At 44.6% G+C, this 15688-nt stretch overlaps 1 protein-coding gene across 1 annotated transcript; it reads right to left on the bottom strand.

Annotated features, from left to right (window-relative positions):
- Positions 1 to 500: 500 nt before the first annotated feature.
- LOC130404767 (zinc finger protein 239-like) lies at positions 501 to 3665 on the bottom strand. Its single transcript, XM_056609661.1, has 4 exons — positions 3201 to 3665; positions 2063 to 2343; positions 1849 to 1912; positions 501 to 1457 (listed from the first exon to the last, which is right to left on the bottom strand). Exons 1-4 carry the CDS (start codon positions 3208 to 3210, stop codon positions 694 to 696), a joined length of 1119 nt encoding a protein of 372 aa, XP_056465636.1. The 5' UTR covers positions 3211 to 3665; the 3' UTR covers positions 501 to 693.
- Between the last annotated feature and the right edge of the window lie 12023 nt (positions 3666 to 15688).

The raw sequence follows: 15688 nt of genomic DNA, 5'->3' as shown, positions 1-15688 counted from the left end.
CAAATGGTTGGAAACAAATAAAGTGAAGCTCTCACTATAAAATAGCAAATGTAATCATTTGAATACTTTCGAAATAAAATATAGAAAAGCTGGCGTGTGTCTGTTTGGTAGTAACTTGGAAAAGTATGTTGAACCTGCTGTAATCCTTTTGGATGGTACGCCGGAACGTGCAAGTTGTAAATTGCAACTCTCCCAGCTTTCTTGCGGAATTTCACCGAGACACGCCCACTTTTGGTCGTAGTACCTCGTCGCTTTGAAAGTAGAGCGGGTTCAGTGAGGCCGAAAAAAAATTGCTGCGCCCGTAGAGATGTATTTTCTTTGTATTTGTATCACGTTGGTTATTTTAATGTAGATTTTAAATGCTTTTATTGATTACATTGGTACTTTTGGTCACCAATTTATGCATTGCACGGTCTTGCTAGTTAATCGACATAAGCTCACAAAATGATGACGCTTATAGCTTTGGACTCATGAGTCTCAGCTTTCATACCGCATATTGTTTGTGTAGATAGCATTTGTTGCCAGATCGGATTGGCAACTTTCAGCCCAACTATAGACGAAAAACTGCCCAATCAACGATAATCCCAACCAGAACCTTTATTGCCAGAAAACTACAACAATAAAATTAAAAAGACAATAAAAAGTTGTGATGTGAAGCGTCTTTAATCATGATGAAAAAAAAACCTACAGCAGTCATTTCAATGAATACAGGATTGCGGTATCACCCAAGGTGTCCCGTTGCCCCGTGTCAATTGCCGTGTGCTTGCGCATGTGCAAACGCAACTTGCTCTGGTTGCTGAAGTTGGCATTGCACTGCAGACACACGCAGGGCTTCTCCCTGGAGTGAGTCCTCATGTGGAACTTCAGGTCGGAGCTCCGGTCGAAGCGCTTCACGCATTGGTCACACCTGTGGTGCTTCTCCCCGGAGTGAGTCCTCATGTGGATCTTCAGGTTGTAGCTCTGACTAAAGCGCTTCGCGCATTGGTCACAGCTGTAGGGCTTCTCCCCGGAGTGAGTCCTCATGTGGATCTTCAGCTTGCAGCTCTGAGTGAAGCGCTTCAGGCATTGGTCACAGCTGTAAGGCTTCTCCCCCGAGTGAGTCCTCATGTAGATCTTCAGCTTGCAGCTCTGACTGAAGCACTTCACGCATTGGTCACACCTGTAGGGCTTTTCCCCGGAGTGAGTCCTCATGTGGAGCTTCAGGTTGAACTTTTGACTGAAGCGCTTCACGCATTGGTCACACCTGTAGGGCTTCTCCCCGGAGTGAGTCATCATGTGGAGCTTCAGGTTGCCTTTCAGTTTGAAGCTCCTCATGCATTGGCCACACCCGTACGGCTTCTCGTCGGTGTGGGTATGCCCGTTGTGACTGGACATGTTGGAGGAGCCAGGGGCGTCCACATGCAGACTATCCGAGGTGCCGCCACGCTGTGTGCTGCGGTCTCCAACGTCAAAGGCTTCTGCAGAGAGGAAAACAAAGAGAGTACTGTATTTGTTCAAGTAATTAATTAATAATATTCATATTCATTCATTATTTGCACAAAGGGATACCTTTGTACACACTTTTAAATTCGATGGATTTTGACAATCTTTCTTTAAAGCTTCTATTTGTTGAATATGCCTTTTCCTTGTCCCCCTTGAGGTTGTCAAGGGTCAAAGGCTCCAGCTGAGTAGGCACTGCTACGTCTCCCCCTTTTAAGGATATTCTTTGTGTTCTAGCAGGGCTCTGGTCATGATGCGCTTTCAAAAGAGGACCAGGCTTTTTAGCGCTGGTAGAATCAAGTACATTTTCAGTTGATCCAGGTCGTTGCTGGCTTGCTTGCTTGCATAGATGCAATGTGTATTACTAACCTACAGGTGGCATGCCTCCACCAATATCCTCTTCCTCCTTGATTAAAATGGGGTCTGGGGTCTGCTGCTTTCCAAATAAAGAAGGAAACCCACATTAGACATTCTTTAATTTGCACAGAATAGTGGTCAATCCCCACTAACGACACACTGAATCATTAAGGTGTGTGCTGGAGTTGGAAGCATCCGTTACATGAATGAGAAGATGATTTCCAACCTGCCCAGTCAGCTCCTCAAGGCGGACCAGTCGCTCGCCGCACTCCAGGCTCTTGGCCACGCTGTGATCCGCAGACAGTGAGCTCAGGGCCTCGACTTCGGACACAGTGAAGAGGGTGTCATGGCAGTCTACCGCCAGTGGGCCCTCCCCATTTCCGTAGACGTTCAGGATCCTCAGCTCCTCTCTGTGACTGGACATGCGGGAGGAACCAGGGGCGTCCCCGTGCAGACTCTCCGGGGTGACGTGCTGTGTGCTGCGGTCTCCAAAGTCATCGCAGTCTTCTGCAGAGATAGGGGACAAGGTAATGGTTTTGATACATTATTTGCACAAAAGGAGACAGTGTGTATTTGTACACGTGAAATAAACTATTTAAATGTCTGTATGTAACACATAGGGTTAAATATGGGTACTGCAGAAACAGATTGAGTTTTGGTCCCCAAACTCAAAGCACAAGCGGCTGACCAGGACACTAAAAAGAAACTCAGCGCAAAATGATCTGAGCACAACATTACATGCGAGACAAGCGCAATTATTCTATTTGACAATAACAAGCATCAACGTTTCAATCCCTGCAAGATGATTAGTTAACATGTATACATTTGGAGTTTATTGATGTTTGAGAATGAAAACCAGCTCATGTGGTATCCTTCTTGAAACCTTTCTGGGCTTGACTGATTCAATATTTGAAATTCTAATCTCAAGTTTGACTCGTTTTTTACAAGGGCTCGGGTCACGATGCTTTACAAAAGAGCACCAGACTTTTTAGCACAGGTACAATCTAGCAGTCATCCTCGAATCGAAGCTGCCTAGAATCTAAGGGTGGTGTAAGAAGAGGGGGGTTTCCAACCACCTTGTGTCTTTCAGGGGCTTTAGGCCTGATGATGATGATGATGATGATGATGAAGAATACACCAAGACCATTCAAAGTGAAGGAAACTGGCATATCGTCAAATTATCTTTGGCATGTGTTAGCCATGTGAGGTAGCCTGCTTCTCCGATAGAAATAGTTATTCAATGTTTATTTTGAATCATTATTATTATAACTTTGTCCAATTACTAAAATTGTAACTACTAACAGTACCCCCTGAACACTTGGACCGTCCTTTTATCCACCCATTACAGCCGGGACTCAACTCACCATTTCCCATTGATGTAGTCCCTGGTTTGCAGATGTTGGCTCGAGCCAGGGCCGACTTGCACGCGATGCATTTGGTCTTGTTTGAAGCCGCAAAGTAAACAGCTCACTCCTCATCACCTTCATCTTCGTCCTCAGCGTCTCGTTTTCTTCCAGGCTCCGAGTTATTTGTAAGTGAAGAGTAGCCGAGTCTTCCGAGAACAGCTGGCTAATTTCAGATACGGCTGCTTTCGTAAGTACGTCCATTATGGACGAAAGCTGTTCTCCCAAAGTTGAGCCGCACGGTTTCATGTTTATTAACATATTTTACTCTGTTGTGGATAAAACCCCACAAATACTCTAAGAAATAAGAGGTCGAGAAGGACTAGGTTTGAAAGATTAAAGGGGTAGTTCGGAATTTTGGACATAGGGCCTGATTCCGAAGTGAGCATTGGTATTCTATCTGGAGACAGTTTTCAACCCATTTCATTCAGTCCTTCTAGTTGCAGAGTTCGCTCGTGCTAGGCTAGCGCAAGTCAACGGGCAATGCTAGCCTGCTATTAAAAACAGTCTTACCCACTCCACAGTACACCCGAGGTAAATCAATTATAACGCCAGACTATAGATTTAAATGTCGGTGTTGATAGAATAATGTTAGAAATAAAACTAACCATGCATCGCATGAATCATCGAGGGACTACTTTCTCAGCAGAAGCGGAATTCTACTATGCGCTGGTTAGGTTTGTAACCGAATCACGACAGAAGAACGTAAACAGAGAAGCGTGGGACAGAAGCGCAATTGAACGAATAGGCAACATGATGGTTCAGTGTGCTTTTAGAAATTGTAGAAATAAACGGTACGGATGGGCACCACAAAGTTTCCACCAATTTCCAGTGCGAGATCCAGAAAGGACTCAACTGTGGCTTGTTGCTGCTGGCTTTGACATCAAAACACCGGCTCGTACATGTACGGTTCGTCGTTGGATACAACAAATTCCTCATAATCGTCTTCAAAAGCAGATGCATCGCTAACTCCTCCAAACGTGGCCATATCTTGTTAATTTAATACGCTTGTAGAATTCCTTCGTTCACTGTACTCTGCGTTTGTAGCAATGACAGCGGCAGGTAACCTAGGTATCAGTCCGCCGCTGCCGTAGCCTACGTACAGGAATATAAACACTGCTGCTGAGACCCCGCAATTCCCTCAAAATGCAATGCAATGCAAGGTTGGTTTTATTTCTAACATTATTCTATAAACAGACATTTAGATGTATAGTCTGTCGTTATAATTGATTTACCTCGGGTGTACTGTGGAGTGGGTAAGACTGTTTTTAATAGCAGGCTAGCATTGCCCGTTGACTTGCGCTAGCCTAGCACGAGCGAACTCTGCAACTAGAAGGACTGAATGAAATGTGTTGAAAACTGTCTCCAGTGATATAGAATACCAATGCTCACTTCGGAATCAGGCCCTATGTCCAAAATTCCGAACTACCCCTTTAAGGCTTTATGAGCACATACATAAGGTAATAACAACAAAACCTGTGATGGTATGCAAACACTGAAGAACATCCGTGCCCTATACCACGAAGCTCGCTGAACATACCCAGGCTTTCTTGGGAAAACCTGGCTCGACAGAGCCGCAACTCGCAATCAGAGTTAAATGGTACCACGAAGCTCACTTTAGATTCAATTAGTTGAACCAGGTTTTCCGCTTTAGGTTCAGTGCGCGTTCACGTGAAAGGGGCGTTTTTTGCGTCATTTTTCTCACCTTTACGATAGATCAAGCAGTCTATATGCGTATAAGTGAAAATATTCTGCATATTGTCTGTAAAATAACTATGCCAAATGCAGAATTGTTCGCCATTAATCCAAATAGAATGATGATGATTTAAAAATGCATAAGCAACGTCCATCCTGCCTTATTCTATCATTTAGGGAATTCACTTTAAATACACCCTATGTAAGAAATGTATCGCATGTTTTCAACCGCCGAGAGGTAGCGGCTGTAGCGTAGTGGATTAGTATAAGACCCGAACGCCAGCGACCGGGGTTCAAATTCGCCGGTCTATCATCATGCATTTTACCCCCATAGATGTGGTGCCAGCACGGCCTTTAAAATATGGGTTCAAGTTCGAAATAAGCACAAAAATATAATTCCATAAGCTTTAGTGAATAAGCATTCCATATGCATGATAATTGGGACTTTTTAAGCTTCACATAAATTCGCGTCACTTGGGAGTCGAACCCCCCGCGCAGATATTCAAGACTGACGCGCTACCTCCACTCTAGCACTCTGTCACGGAGACAAAATGCGCAACAGTAAGCATTGTCTACATAAGGTCCAAAAGGACGATCGAATAACGAACACCCTCTTATGAGAATCTGTATCTCTCATGAAGAACCCCAATTTCGATGTTTGCACAATGACAATAAAGTCTGAAATCTGAATATCGTCAGACAATGCCAGGGAATCGGTTCTGTCCCGTAAAACCCTCTGTCTCCGGAGAGACGCCTGTACGAGAAGTGCGCAGAGGTCCACGGGAACACCCATAAATGGTGACGCCATTGTCAGAGGAGGGTCTAGGAAGCTGCGCACGCCGATTTAAGTAGCCGATCTCCGGCTAGACTAAGCCGAAAAACTGCTCCCGACCAGGTTTGGTTGCGAGCATAAGTCACCATGGTGATACAGCGACGCTAAAAGAGATCGACTTTCGTGGTACAACTAACCCAGGCTTGGAGCTCAACATACCTCGCTAACCCTCTAAGCGAGCTTCGTGGTACAGGGCCCCGGTATCTATATCCCCAAACACGAACTTCGCCAATCACAACGCTCTGTACTAGGGGCCTTGAAACGGATTTATGACGTAGATGTAGATGTCCATGTCCTACAGGCTGTAGGACATGGACAATAACAGGCTATGTTATTGACCTTATTCCTCCACATCTATCGAGATAAGCTCGGTAAATGAGGAGGCTTATACCGTTGGACTCCCTTAAGTCTCCGCTTTCATATGGCATATCGTTTGTCGGTTTGTGTATGTGTGGCCAAATCGCATTTTCAACTTCCAGCCAAACTGTAAACTAAAAACTGCCCTATCAACCAAAAACCTGCTCAAAAAGTAGCAAGCAAACGGAATATCATATAGGCTACTTCTGTAACAGCAAATAGTAAACGAATACACAACGCAACCTTATTTTTAACTATGATGTGGTAGACAAGGAACCTCTCATATATCTCCAACAGTTTTATGATGGAAACTGAAACTTTTACTAACAGTGGGGAGGTTAAAGTGGAGAAAATGTATAGATTTAAACATAGGCCTATTCATTAAGTTATTTGATTAATTAAACAACCAACATTAAGCCTATGAAGCACCAAAATTCAATGCATTGTAAATCATTTGGGCATTTTGATGAAGAGAAACTTATTTTAAGACACGTCGGCCAGCGAAATATTTGATTTAATATTAGAGCATGATCATGGTAAAGTACAGGCAGCCAAGTTACCAAGGACACATTCAGTGAGACAAGAACAAGATTAGGGATACGTTTGCAATGTGGGTAGCCAGGGTATACACAGGTAACAAACGTGAGTGGGAGTGACCATCGTGGAGAGTTTAGGATTTGCGGGCCAAGTTAAACTGAAATGGGGGAATTCAACACGTCTGCAAGTCTGCAAGCAAGGCCGCAACAGTAAAAGGAATCTCCACAACAAAGAAGGAAGACGATTGGCCTGAGTATCTGACTTCGTGGCTCGAGTGGGAATGCAAATGACAACAATTTTAATATCTCTCAGTCAGAGAGAGGAAGGGAGGTTTCTCAGGGAGAATGCATACAATTACTTTGAATGTGAATACTAACTAAACAAGGTTAATATAATTCGTATATAATTGTATCTTATAGTTATGATTGATATTTCCACGACTCATTTTATTCATCTTTTCCAAGAATTTTGATTATTATTATCTTTCAAGCAATGCTTGAGGGCTACACATGCTATGGCAGAGCAATGTTTTGTAAATTATATAGGCCTACTTATGATAAACATGACTTATTGTACCACAAGATGGCGCACATGTATCATTAATGAAACCGGTTCCTGTTCCATTGTTGTGGCCCTAAAAGCAATACGTTAGAGTCGCTGATCATAAATAACCTTTTTTAAATAGGTATTGGGTGTTGTGCACGACTTGATCTGCTCAGTGAGCAGACATCCAGTGTTTTTGGGTCAGCTGACATGGACTATAGTAAAAAACGAAGAATAAAGGCTTGGCAGTTAATCTTCCGGGTTGAATAGCTTGTTGACACTAATGTTATTTTATTGCAATTTAATTATGCTCAGGTTTCCAGTGGGGCCAGATACGTCTGAATAATTTACTAAAGGCCAAAATGATTTGTTAGCGGGGAAATATATAGGTCTATACACTGCTAGCTATAGACAAATACATATGACGATATAGGAAACAATTAAATACTTAAAAAATATAGTATAACACACACATGTATGTATATATATATATATATATATATATATATATATATAAATATATATATATAATGGCCTATCACTTTTATTCATTACATTTTCTTCTCATATTATGTCGATTGAGAGATTAAAATATAGAGTAAAACGTAATTATTTACTTATAAATAACCCTGAGAGATTCTAGTAGAGTGACACCTGGGCCTGGTGTTGACAGAGACTAATGCTTTGGACACTTGGCAACATATACAACAAATGACATGACGAGGACTGAGAAGCTTCAAGAATCCTTCACTGTTGTTCCGTATTATTAAGGAGTAAGGCATTTCACAATAACTTCCTCTATACATGTGCATTTAAGAAAAATACAAAAAGTCTTTGAAAAGCAAGAAGTGCTCATTGTATAGAGGTTTATCCAAAAAAAATAAAGGGCTGGGCACCATAACACAAGTAGATTTCAATTATACACATGTTAGACGGCCCCTCACAGTACACCTGCCTTTAAGGGGGTTGCAGTCTCCTCCACTTGTCTTAATTCACATTAAAAGACCTCAATGAAAAGGTTCCCATCCCACAATCAACTGCTTGATCTGGGCCGTTTGTAGGTTTTTGTGCAATTCCATTTCTCCTCCTTCCCGGAGATTAATTGAGATTTAATTTAGAGAAGGCCTTCAGCGATGCTTTATGACGTTGTGTCATGTTTTCAGGCTCATATATAAAAAAGCTGCATCATGGAGATTAGCTTTAAAGAAAAGTATTTTTAATCCCAGACAAGTGCAGCCACAGTTACGGCAGACAGAGGGAGAAAGGTGAAGGAGGACTTGGAAGAGGTGTATTCTTCCTCCCCTGCGGAGACTGTTTCTTTCTTGGGGCGTCTGCTCCACGTGGACCATTTGACAAAGAACCAAGAGGCTGGGGAAATAGGATAAAGGAGGTATATATTAAGCTTTCTTTCCTCACCACTTAATTTCCTTGCCGGCGCGCCGCACGGCCCCAGTAATGAATGTAATTGCCGCCTTTGATGAGAATGCTATTATCTGGATCACACTTTACACAGGCAAACAAGCCGGCCCCATCCCGCCCCTCCCCCGCTCCTCCCAGCCTTCTATTTAAGTTGGCAATGAGGACCCCGACAAAACCCCCCCCATCCACCACAACCACCTTCCCCCCGATTATGCAGAGAACAAGTGGCTTTTCATAAAGCCAGTGTGTCGCTCTCAATTGGCGATGCTTGGAACTGTCTACATGTGCACAAAGGATAGATTAGATATGATATAGACACACCAAAAACCAATTTCCGTGATTAATTTCCTCCACGCCCTAAAAGAATGGGCCACTCTCGCCCCGCTGAATTTTATCTCTTCTTTATAGGCAAACTTTCATCCTTTTTCCTTTTTTTCTGTATAGATGGCGCGAACTGATGGACATTTGGAGATGGACATTTTATTGACCCAAGCTTGACCAGAGCTGAGGGAACTGCAGGTGAGGACTGAACATAGAATACAGACAATTCAAGACGTCATACAGAAACAAAACGTAATTTTTTTTCCAGGATCAAACAACATTAAGTGCTGATCTTAGAACCTCATCGGCAACATGAACACACACACACACACACACACACACACACGCACTTTCACACACACACACACACACACACACACACACACACACACACACACACACACACACACACACACACACACACACACACACACACACACACACACATTCATACAGATAGGCACGCTAAACAGCCATTTAATAATAGTAGAGAACAGATATCATGGGGCTTTATGAGGCGACGCGCTATAAAGCTGCTGTCACCTTAAGAAGTGGGAATGTGTCTCTGACTGCCTTATTACCACATTAAAGCAGCATTGGGAAAAAATAAATCCCTCCTCCTTGGTCCTCCAGCTCCACGCGGTTCTGTCCAATACTGCACACAGCTGAAATATTGGAAACAATCAAATAGACTGTCACCAGTGACAAATTATACTATTACTCCTCAAAGACTGTCATCCTTGAAATGTATTCAAAGCCATTTCTTCTTTATCGCTGAGTGATTATTCCTCAAAGCGGGCAGTTCATCTGTGATAAATTGGTAATCAATTCATTTGACTATCTAGCTTTGAGAGTAGCCCACGGGCCCGGGCCAACGACGGTCACTCGGCTAACTGGCCGGGCTGTTTGTCGGCTGATGAACGACCGGCGCCTGACCACCTGTCTCTTAAAGCTTTATAACATCAGAAACAGGTTGCCGTCCGGACCCCATCAGGACAGCACGAAAGAAATTGGCCAATATTTTTGACTGAAGTGGCATTTCACCGGTATTTATTCGCTGGGCCCCGACTACAAAAACCACGGGCAACAAATAAAGAAGATGGTATAATAGCTTTAGACTGGCCGGCAACGCTCTCGCCTTGAAATGAAGTGTCCAGTCGTGAGTTATTGTGGCCAAACGTCATTTGTACAGCCTGAAAAGTGGGGACATTTTTCTAGCTTGTCAGTCTGCGGCTATAGCTCATTGTCCTGAATGATGCCTCTGAACGCACAGTTGCCCTAATGCGAGCACTGCAGTCTGAGTGTGCGAGGGCCCGTAATGGATTAGCCTGTCCATTGGGGTATAATAAAGTGTATCCATTGGCACATCTTTAAACGCCAATGCTCTGCTGAGCTCTGGTCATACTTTAAGCATCAACCCGCAGCAAGACACACTGCTCACAATGAGGACGGCTTTAAGCCACACTTGGGTGTGATCCTATTGCACCTGCATTTCATCTGAGTACAAAGTAATAGCTGAATTTAGTATGTTGTCGCGATTTATTTTAATGCAGAGGCATGAGTTTAGTTTATGCATGATGCACCTTTATTATTGTTAATATTATTATTATTATTATCATATTATTATTATTTCTCATATTCAAATCTTCCTGTAATAGATAAAGAATATGATTCTCTCTATATATAGATATTCAGCAATATACAACCTTATTATCTCTTTATCAAGGAAACACCCTTATATGAATCAACTCATTATGGCAAGTGAAAGTTAGCAGTTTAGTGTTGATCTAGAGGTAGAGAGGACGTTGTGGTTTGAATTAGGCGGCGCTTCTCTAAATGCAGAGGAAGCTTTAGATTAATGAACGCTCTGCCCTTTGTGACTATTGATCAAACCCCAATCTGGCCAGGCCCCATTTCCATGCTCCCTGCTGCTGCTCCCCATTGTCCCCCATTCGAACCAATGACTCATGACATCAGACAAAGACTTTACCCTTTAGACATTGTCAAGATATTAGTATCATTTAGGTTCTCCTCTGAATGGCGATGCATTTTTAAAAAAAAAAGAAGAAAAATAGCAATAATGACACCAATAGTAAATTGGAATATTGCCTTTTCCAATATCTTTTAAAGACCAAGTAGATTGATAACATCTCCACTGGAGCCACTGCTCAGTGCTAAAGGGATGCTCTTCAGGGGTTGCATTTCTTTCCCCAACTGTCTTTGCAGCACTCTACATTAAACCATATAAACCTCATTTCACGATGATACCACAGTCCCATTTGGCCATCGCCTACCCCAAGAACAACCACCACCACCACCACCAGCCCGAACACCACCACCCCCAACACCACCACCCCCCACCAAAAACCACCACCCTCAAAAACACCGCCGGCAACACCACAACCACAACCATCACCCCGACCATCCACCAGCCCCCATAACACCCCCACCACCCCCAGCACTACCACCATCAACACCAGAACCACCACAATCCCCAACACCAGCAGGAATCACCATCACCCACCAACCCTAACCGTACCCCAAACACCACCACCACTCAACGAACCCCGCAACACCAACACCACCACCAACCCCCAACACAACCAGTACCCCATCATCCATACCAACACCCCTCCACCCACCATCACCACCACCACCACCACCACCCCATGCAGGACCTCCTTGGGCTTGCGCAACGTAGCTTGCCTGTCTCCCTCTCCCCTGGCCCAAGGCAGGCCAGGGCGCTGCTGCTCCTGCAGGCATCGTTAGCCAGGAGATGATAATAATGGGATGGTTGACTGACCCCTGACCCTCTGGTATTGATCCTCCCCGCTGCATCCAGCTGGGCCCAGCCCCCCCTGAAAGCCAGTGAGCTGGAGAGGTGTTTAAAAAGGCTCCACATCCACTCTGCTACATGCTCATTACTTACTTCATTTACCTGTGACAGTGACAAACCTGCCTGGCCACGCCACACTTTATTAGGGTCACTGTATGAGGCAGAGGCGGAGGACATAAATAAATAAAGAAAAGCTTGTGCACGCACGGTTCCTATGTGTGTTTGTGTGTGTTTATATTGCACCCCCCCCCCCCCCCCCCAAAAACACACACACACACACATTTCATACAGTATTGTCTGAGATGTGGGGTGTGTGTGTAAGCATGTTATGAGTATAGATGCTTGTTCTAAAGGGGAGGGTGTCCACTGCTCTGTCTTTGGCCTGTCCGGGCCGTTGTTGAGGGAGTTTATTTTGATAGATTTCATTGAGCCGGAAAACAAAGATTGCCAATTTTAGTATTATTCCCTTTAGAAGGAAGGAACAAAACATCACAAACACAATTCCCGTGTTGCAACATCAGTTAATTAAATAGGGGAAGTTGCTATTTTTGACATCCCGGAAATGTTTTAGCATTCACATGACGTGAAGATGTTTGGGAATAATGTTGTCTCTTATGTGTGATAGTGATTAAAATATTTCTTGGATAAAAAATGTCTTCAACCATATCCGCACCTTCTCTCCATCTTTCGTAAATCCTGCGCCCTGCTGAAGCATTGCCCTGGTCGCCCTGCTGGGGGCCCCGGCTGGGGGCCCCTGCTGGGGGCCCCTGCTGGGTGTCCTGCTCCACGCTCTGTCATTGGGCTCCACATCCTCCGCTGCACCTGTCCCCCAGCCAGCATCATAAAACAGTATTGGTTTCCGCTTGCTGTGCCTTTCCCATTGCACACCGGCATTTCAATCTTATCTCAATCGAGGAGGGTGACCCGCAAGACATAAAGAATTGGCTTTAAGGCTTTCAAAATGGGCCTAAATCAGTCGCGGGTCGCACTGGGGGGAAATAAGCGGCAAATGTAAGTAAGCATGAAATAGTTTTCATAAATAATCCAACTGACAACGGGCCTTCTAATGGCACTGGGGGGCTGTAAAAAGAATACGTTGCCAATTTTTACCCCATTAAAGTGAAATAGAAAGCCAAATACATAATGTTGCCGACGGAAGAGTTGCATTCTGGGGGCTCGTGGAGCGAATTCTGCCGCTGTGTCAGGAGATTGAGGTAACAGTTGAGTGTAAATGGAGGCCGTTGTGTACATATGTTGCAGTGGTGTGATTGCTAGTTCTTTTAGACATAGCCCTTTCCATGCAGTAATGCAGAGGGTGTGTACGTGTGCGTGTGCGTGTGTGCATGTGTGTATGTAGTATCTGTTTATGTGGATACGTGTGTCTCTCTCTTTGTATATGCGTGTTGGTGTGTCTGTGTATGTGTGTGTGTGTGTTTGTGTGTTTGTGTGTCTGTGTGTGTGTGTGTGTGTGTGTGTGTGTGTGTGTGAGAGTGTGTGTGTGTGTGTGTGTGTGTGTGTGTGTGTGTGTGTGTGTGTGTGTGTGTGTGTGTGTGCGTGAGTGATTCTCAGTGCCGGCCTTGCTGCTCATGTTTCCTCTCATTAGGCAGTGCTGGCAGCTGCTGGAAGAGGCTGAGGAGTCATACTAATCAGCTGATTGTAATAGCACTATTTACCACCCCAGGACACAGGAGAGGGACAGAAGAGAGCAAACAAACATCAATTACTGTCTGTCAGCAGGAGGAAAGAGGGGGGGGGGGGGGGCAGCAGTGGTAGAGTGCAGTGGTGTTCCTTGGCTTCTCTGCCGATCAAGAGGGGCCCCACAGGGGATGGGGCCACCGGGGGGCGTGGCCGTGGGGGAAAGATACAAGTATTGGTGTCAAGTGGGCCAACAGCGTTTTATTTGTTGCCTGACACATCCGCAAAAAAGGAAAAGTTAGCGAGTGCTGAGCAGCAAGTGCTGCTCTTTTAGACACATTATTATTCATTTTTTGGTTTATTTAAATAATTTATGACATTTAGTTCAGTGCTTAATTTAACATTTTGTCTTTGGGATATTGTGTTTATCTCTCAATGTTGTTGATAGTTGCATTTTTGCAGTTACACCAAGGAGACAGCCGACGTAAAGCAAAATCCGGGGCGGCAGTTAAAATGCTATTTGGTTTTATTGGTTCGTAATGGGTGCTTATTCATTGTCCAATGTATTGACGTATTAGTAATCAATGCAGGCTCATTTCCAGCCAATGAGCTGCATCACAATCCATTTCCTCAAGTGTCTGAGTTTAGAAATTAACCCCGGCCCCTTGGCGTGCTTAGCATGAACAGGATGATCTGGTTTCTTTTTTAATGTTTTCAGTCGCATTACCATGGTGAGCAGACATCCCTCATGGCATGGCCCACTGGGCCCTGCAAGGTCTCTCTGCCTTCGCCCTCTCTCTCCCTGTCTGCCGGATTGAACCGGACCGGTCCCGCTGTCTGTCTGCTGTCTCTGTCCATTAGACCCAGCTTGGGTGGGGGTGGGGGCGGGAGTCAGGGTTCTGCTCACCTGCTCGACTCATTTCCTCCTCTGTTCTGCCTGTCCGGGTCTAGGGTAACACTTTCCCACCGCACTTTTGGGATCAGGTCCTCGACGGTAACAGCTTCCTTCAATTATGTAGCGAACGCAGATCATGGAGGATGTGGACAAGACGCTGCGGTGAGGAGCAGTGTGCATTTCACCAGGTCAAGGCCCGGGTTTCATGGCCCCCGTATTCAGCGGACAGTGCTGCCAATAGCAAAGCACTGCTGTTTAAATGTGGATTAAAAAACCTGTACCCTGGTAGAGTGGGGTGTCAATCAGAAAGCCGAACGGTAGTGTTGATTGAACATTTATAGATACAGCAGGGACATGTTGACCTGACCGGATATGACTTATACCTTTGTTTGCCGTGTTGCTGTACAGTGCTTTCATGTGGATCTTCAAGCGAAGGGGTTTGTTGTTGTTGTTTGTTGTTGTTGTTGTTTGTTTTTTGCAGAATCACTGTTACAACCGGACATGGTATCAGCCGCATGCGTTTAGTTTCTTCAAAGCTATCTGTCTGTGTATTTGAACGAGCTGCCCCGGTCACTGTTAGATAGTGCCGAGGGGCCACTGAATAGCTCCTCGCCGCTTTCAACTCCTCCAAACGACCTGCGGTAATTAGGTCATTTGAATGGGACCGTTCTCCACTCCATCTGACACACTTTCCTCGCCCGACCAACAAATCAGCTGCAGAGAGGTTTCTCCAAATAAACGGCTAGCGGTGGGGGGGGTGGGTGGGGGGGGGGGGGGTTAAAATGCTTTTTGTTTCCAGGTTACTCTTAAATCTCCAGCTAAAACCCTGAGATGGCATAAGTAAACTAAGGAGGTCCTGTCAAAAGTGGCAGTGGGTTGTGTGAAAGGACCCGATTTTCTTAATTCATCCCTGAGGACCGGATCAGTCTATCAATCTGTTAAATTGGAAAGCCATTAGGTGGCCTGGTTTATGTGTTTCAAGCTGTTAACTAGAGGCTGATTGATTGTTGTTCCTTTGATGGGATATGCTGATCTAATCTCAGTGTGCTCGCATTTGCAATAAATTACACAATTCATTTCCCCCATTTAGTAGGGGGGAAAGCACACCTCCAGGCATAGCCGTGCTCTGCAGGCAAAAGAGCAGGGAACCTATTTTATGGTGCCATTTAGCCAGCAAGCTTTCAGCAATCCCAGCCTTCCTCCCTTCTCTCTCTCTGTCTCTCTCTCCCTCGCATTCTCTCTCTTTCTCTTGCCCTCCCTGTCCCTCAGCGTTCCAAAAAATCGAAGCATAATCAAGGTGTATGTTTAGAAAATTTATTGTTATAATTTCCCCCATAATCTCTTCCATTTCCCAGCCGCTGCGATGACATATATCATCA

This window comes from Gadus chalcogrammus, chromosome 15, assembly GCF_026213295.1.
Source record: "Gadus chalcogrammus isolate NIFS_2021 chromosome 15, NIFS_Gcha_1.0, whole genome shotgun sequence".
NCBI classification, from domain to species: Eukaryota; Metazoa; Chordata; class Actinopteri; order Gadiformes; family Gadidae; genus Gadus; species Gadus chalcogrammus.
Note: the sequence above shows the minus strand (reverse complement) of the source record. Positions and strands in the feature narration are given on the sequence as shown.

Bases quoted from the DNA above. Each gene is read 5' to 3' on its own strand.
- LOC130404767 (XM_056609661.1), bottom strand. The intron at 1,913-2,062 runs GTTGGAAATCAT...TTTGGAAAGCAG, and splicing joins TTGAGGAGCTGACTGGGCAG to CAGACCCCAGACCCCATTTT. The intron at 1,458-1,848 runs GTTAGTAATACA...TCCTCTCTGCAG, and splicing joins TGGAGGCATGCCACCTGTAG to AAGCCTTTGACGTTGGAGAC.